Below are 6,338 nucleotides of genomic sequence, written 5' to 3' on the forward strand. Positions count from 1 at the left end.
AACACTTACTTTTTGAGTGCAAGATATAAACGTCTTCTAGGAAATGGAAAGCTAAATCCTTCAGTGTATACAACTGGATCGTTCAGGATTGAACTATCCCAGGGGAATTTTGGGAATCTTCCAACTATAGCTCATGGATATCCATCCCATGGACATTTGTAAATATTTTGAAGATATCCTTTTACAAGCCTATAAAACAAACATTCAAAAAAAAAAAAGTTTGTTGCAGATTAGTCAATAAAATGGGTTTTGCCACAACAGTTAATTTTACTACTTCAACTAATGGGTATTGACTTAAACAATTTTGCAAAGAAGGAAAAGAATCTTGTAAAGAAGCACAACCCTAAACTATACACCTTGGGCAGCTTCCAAATAGATGCCGCAAAGGATTCAGTCCCCAAACTGTCCCACCCCAGGGCCTGGGAGGCCTTTGCAGGATTCTCGGGGGCCAGGCCCCAGCAGGGGAAAGCCCTTTATAACTTCTAAAATCTTCCGCTGAAAAGTGGTTTTTCAAGGCAAATCAAGATTGGTGCCGTACAAGCAGTCCGGAGAAGATCTGGTATTGAGAAGAGAGTTTCATTCCAGGCTTTGTCTCATGGTGTGATTGGCTGAAATCCCACTGAAAAACTCCCCTCTCCCCCCTCCCCCCATGCTCTAGGTAGACCTTGAGCTTGTCAACGGCTAACCTGGGCTGTGGACTCCGAATGTGTAAGGTGAAGGAGATCATAGGAAAAGCACATTTCAAAGGATCAGGTACTTTCAGTTTGTACTGTGAGACTGGAAGTTGTGGAGAACAAGGGATGAAGATAAGACTTCATTTCATCTCACAGTAATTGCCAAGCGCTTTATCAAAAAGAGGAGGGAAGGAAGGAAGTTGTCAGTCTCCAACTTACTCTTTACAATAAGATCTCCTCCTCCTTCTCTGTTATTAAACATAAACTCTCAAGATTTCAGGGAGGCTGCTCTGCCTGGAATCCATGTGAGCTGCTTGATGCCTGGCTTCTGGGCCTGGGAAGACCAGGAGTTTCCATAGAGTTTCTTTTCCTCATCGTTAGAAGCAGGGGAAATGCTCATCACTACGTTTTTGCCTTAAGACAATTTGACTTAGTATAGAAAATAATCAAAGGATATTCCAAAAAGCATCTTATATTTTAACAAGATCTAGTCAAAATCAAAGCAAATCAAAAAAGCACATCAGTAAATATGCATAATATGCAATGAATGTGCATTGCATCATAAGTATGAAGCAATCTGATTTAATTCAGGAAGTATTTGGTGACAGGCCATCGAGGACCAGAAAGAAAGTTTCCTGCATATTTTCTGTGTGACAGAACTTGACATCATTTTACACTTCAGTCAGTTTCAGATGACAATTGTTAAGCTCCCTCTGAACCTATAAGCCAGTCAACTATCATGTTAAGTAAAGAACGATCTCAAATCTAAAAGGAACTCAAGTGTAATTATATAAGATGCCCACATTGGTACAAAGCTGGGGACTTGCTCTTTGCTGAAATATTTGGACAACTTTCCCTTCGTTGTTCCTGCGACATTTCCTTCAAGGTTGTGACATCAGCACCGTGAGAAGGACCCTGTGCCCGAGCAGGTCTTTTCCTCCTGGATCATTACCCATGTCTTTCCTTCTTTTTTTTTCTGCTAAGTAGCATGAAATCCAAGCTTGGAGGGTCCCATGCCCAGGCACTTGTCTGGGATTGTAATTCAGGATTAGTTCAATCCCAGTCCAGCTGAAGTCCAGCTCTGACCTGCCAGAGCTGTCAGTCTGTCCTGATGAGTTCTTATGGTCTATGAAAATGATTTGTGAAGAGATTTGTTTCTAAAATTAAAGATGATGAACATAAAACCAAGGCTCTTCCTTTATTAAAAAATGGTTTTCTATCAAGCTTTTTTTACTTCCTTAATTATATAAACGGTATTCTTATAATTACCAACACACATAAGTATTAATTCTGGTAGCCCACTTTTCTCCAGAAGGGGAAATTCCTAGGTAAAGGATCTAAGTTAACTGTCTACACATCTGCGTACGTTTTCACTCACACTTGGTGAGCAGATGGCCCTAGAGAAGATTTTTCAGTGATGATCTCAGGAGCCCGATAGATTTAGTAAATCTCCCGACTATGACAACAACAAATGGTTCCATGAGTGTAAATATCTGGGAGGCATTTAGGCAAACACATGAGAAAAGTGTCAACCCAGCTTGTACTGTCTGATGCTTATATATAGACATGCACCCTTGCCGTACGCGAAGCACTGCACTTCCCACTTCTGAACTGTTTATATTCTGATACACAAGACCACAGGTACAAAAGCACAACCTACGTGACTGGTCATTCCTTACAATTGTTCAAACTCTTCTGCTCTCTTTGAAATTGATTCTCAAGCTTAAAAATTTTTAATTATTTCAAATAATAATTTGAAAGTTTATCAGGCAGTGAAAGGTAGTATATTTTGACACACCAATCCAGTAACTAATCAGTTTTCTAATAAACAATCAGCAGTTCGCTGGCATGTCATCAGCACTTCAGGAGCTCTGGAGAGGGGATAAGCTGCCCATGGACGTTAATGAATACACCAAAAATCATTAACTGATCAATACTTCTGAGTTATTTTCATTGAGCTGATAGGTCTGATACATTAAAGCTGACATTATACATTTGTCAAGATCACAGTGCAGTTTTTAACAGTGGAACAGGCTGCTAAGAATATTCCCTGAAAGACAATCAAAGAAACACAACTTCCTCATCCTGACCATCCAGCTGGCACAGGAGCCCTGAAAAATCCAAGTGTGATGGTCAAGCTCCAGCCTCCCAATGTTAAAAAAAAATTGGTGGGACTCCCTAATATGGATAGAGGCGCTTTATTTTTATAGGTAATTGTCTTCCTAGCAAAGCACTTTGTGTACTTTACTCAAAAGGAAAATGAGAGACCCTCCGACTGGATAATGGGGCTCACAGCACGTGTGATGCAATGTGGACTTTCTGCTGAGGGCTTTCCCTCAGCCCCACCAGTGACCAGGATGGCCTCATTTAAAAGAAGACACGTGTCTGCAGCTCTCCCCAGTATCTTTTCCTTCAAAAGTTTGAGGAGAGGACATTAGGGGGAGAGCTAAGGTGGCTGCTGTGCCCTAGTGGGTGCTTGCCCAGTGCTCCAGGTAGCCCAGACAAGCAGCCTGAGTGACAGGGAAGCCACTGTCTGCAGAGCTTGCTTCTGCAGTGTGTGTGTGTGCACGCATGTGTATACACACACAATCATCGATAACCAGCCAGGAACCACCACCACCATAGAAAAACCAGAGGACACCGTTGGATGTGTGTATGTGTGTGTGTGTGTGTGTGTGTTTTGAAGATTGTGTAGCCATCAAGCGAGTTGGTATGTGTTGCATGGAAGATGGGTTAGGCCCAAGGTCTCTAGATTAGCTATTTTATTTTTTAAGTTAAGGAGACGAGATATTCTTGAAACGTGATGCCAGTTTTGTTCTTAATGGACACACCGACTCTTAAGTATGGCCCACATGTACATTCTTTCTTCTGTGTCTGGTAGAGAGGTGAACTTGAAACACACAAATATTGATTGAATTTGAGTTTTTCCCTATCCCTCTGCAAACATTTTTTAACCCTAACTTTGGTTGAGGTGCAATACTCTAGCTTTTGCACAAAAGCGGCCACTCATACCCACCTCCCACACTCACCACAGACTAATGCATTGCTTCCTCCAGTTTCCAGATTCAGGGCTGATGGCTCTCTGGCCACTGTGCTGAGGGGAGTAGAATTCCCGATTTCAAATCAGCAGCAGGTGAAATTCTATTTGTCATCCATTTCTCTTTGGGGTTACAGAGCAGAAAACTGCAGACAAGCTGCTGCTTTGATGGCTCACTCCTAAAAATCTCTTTTTGTTCTTTATCTATTTGAACTGACAGTGATCAGAGCTGCAGCAGGACAGGGCCCTCTGGAGAAATCACCTTCCCCCTGCCTATTGACAGATCCCTCTGTTCTGCATCAGCCGGGCTTTGTCCCATCACGGGCGTCCGGGCCTTGGAAGGAGCCACCAATTAAACCTCTTGAGCCGGTAAAATCTGAAGCCACTTTGGAGTGTCTGTTCTGATTAGGCAGGATGAGAGGAAGCCCATCACCCTGCGGGCCCTGCTCCCTGGTCTCAATTTTCTCTCTTGCCTCCTCCAGGTGTGAGAGGTGTGAGAGGAGCTTCACGCAGGCCACCCAGCTGAGCCGACACCAGCGGATGCCCAATGAGTGCAAGCCAATAACCGAGAGCCCAGAATCAATCGAAGTGGATTAACTGATTGACTGCTTGGAATTAAACTGCAAGGAAAGTCATGATTAAATGTCACGGACACTTAAGCAAAACCAAAGATTTCCTCGAAGCAACTTTCAATCAGTCCCAGAAAACCAAAAGCAGTAATAAAATAAGTAAGATGTTAGGAGATATTGATCCTGGCGTGGAAGTCAGACCAGGAGAGAGATTATTTATTTATGACTAGGGATGAGACTCATTTCAGTGGACAACCAACCTGGGATGGCTTACATTTCCAGGCCCACCGTGTATTTGCTTTGTTTCTAAAAAGCTTTTTTTAAAAAAACTGTTATTTAATACCAAAGGGAGGAATCGGATGGGCTCTTCTGCCCACAGTTGTGACTGAGAATGCACAGGGACTTGTTTCTCATTGCACCTTTTTTAGTAGCATGAATTCAAGGGGACCCGTTGTACAACCCTTCTTCCTGCTGTTGCAGTTTGGCCTGGCCTCTGCCTCGGGCCGCCCAGCGGGGACTACGGATGCAGTTGCTGGAGCCTTTGCTGAGTCTGGGCCATCTTCAGCCCTACAGGCGCTCCATGTCTGTGTTTTCCACGCTTACTTCTCATGCACTTTTCTCATGGCTCCTTCTATCCAGCAGCTGGTCTTGATGCAGAAGAGCCTGAAAGAGGAAGAAGATGGTTTAAAATTTAAAATTCAAGTGGAAAAGAAAAATGGGGACTTAACCGTGTCCTGTCAGGATTTCAGAAACATTTAAAATGTATGGAGCTTCATAATACAGTATATTATTGTTCCAAAGCAGGTAGTTGAGAAAATTTTGTTTTCATGTTTTCAGTAACATTTTAGCGTTAAAAAAAAAAAAAAAAAAAAAAAAAAACCCACGAAAATAAAGTACTTCAGTGAGAGGCTGAATATAAGATATTAAGCTTCCAGTGATTTTTTTGTTGTGTCTATGAAAGCATTGAATATGTGGCAAAAGTCATGCCAAGCCCCACCGTCAAGACCATTCTAGGCATCTTCATCTTTCTTCCTTGTACCTCCAAGGGGAAGCCTAGGATGCCCTCCTGAGTGTGGGGAAGCGTTTCTGCAAAAATAGGTGAAAATAGCCCAGACAAGGAAACCTTGAGAGGAGGAGCCATGCAGAGGGTTGTGGTTAAAACAGACTGCCCTGGAACAGCTAATTTTATCAAGAAGAGTTACCTTCTCATCCCCTCTGGCCCTTGATAATATTCTTCTTTCAGCATTGATCTACTGAGAGAGAAAGGAGTGTGTGCACAGTTTCACTGACCTTTGATTGAGTGCTAGGAGAGTGAGTGTCACTTCAGCTAGCCTTTCAGCAACGGTGCTCAATAAGATTGGGTCCTATTCCACGCAATGATCCAACATCGGGAAGAACTGACAGCCCTCGCTTATAGGCCTTTAGCTCCCAGCGACATTGGAGAGACTGAGTCTACCTTGATGACCAGTGTAAATCTGAACAGCTTAGAGCACACACCAGCAGCAGTCTTTGTAGGTTTCTTGGTCATGTGATATCAGGACACACCCTTTTAAGGAATTCCTTGTCTTTTTAGCCTTCCCATTGTCTTCCTGTAACAAAAATACAAGACACATAACTGAACTGGTCACCGATAGGCAAGGATATCTGTGGTTTGGTTTAATCTGTTATCATGTATTTTGTTCTAAGAAATCTTCCTTCCCTCTTCATTTCACTTTCGCCATCCCTTAGCACCCATTCTGCCACATTTAAAATGGAGGAAACAGGGCCTCACTAATTGTGTTTTAACTTATTTATATACGTCTCAAAATAATCTTTCATGGAGTTTTGCTAATTCTGACCTCCATTGTCCAATCTGAAGTCATTCACGTTTCCCCCCATTCTTTTTGGCCCCTTGTCATAAAAGTAGTAAGTAATCTGTGCAACTGTGTTGCTGTTTCTGATGGAAAATGCTTTCTCTGGTGGATTGGAATGTGTTGAACTTTTATAGTTTCTTGTCCTAAGTGATGGAGACATTTGACGAAAACATGTGCCATTGGGGAGGGTGGAAAGAATTATGTA

At 42.5% G+C, this 6,338-nt stretch overlaps 1 protein-coding gene across 2 annotated transcripts in view; it reads left to right on the forward strand.

The window, feature by feature from the left end:
• Window positions 1–5,199, forward strand: part of PRDM6 (PR/SET domain 6) — a 108,527-nt gene extending 103,328 nt beyond the window's left edge. For both annotated transcript variants that reach the window (XM_027546978.1, XM_027546979.1), the window contains one exon: window positions 4,194–5,199. In XM_027546978.1, coding sequence (XP_027402779.1) covers window positions 4,194–4,308 — 115 coding nt within the window. In that variant the 3' untranslated portion in view covers window positions 4,309–5,199. The remainder of the gene's footprint in view (window positions 1–4,193) is intronic.
• The last annotated feature ends 1,139 nt before the right edge of the window (window positions 5,200–6,338 follow it).

The sequence above is a fragment of the Bos indicus x Bos taurus genome, chromosome 7 (genome assembly GCF_003369695.1).
Source record: "Bos indicus x Bos taurus breed Angus x Brahman F1 hybrid chromosome 7, Bos_hybrid_MaternalHap_v2.0, whole genome shotgun sequence".
Taxonomy (NCBI): Eukaryota; Metazoa; Chordata; class Mammalia; order Artiodactyla; family Bovidae; genus Bos; species Bos indicus x Bos taurus.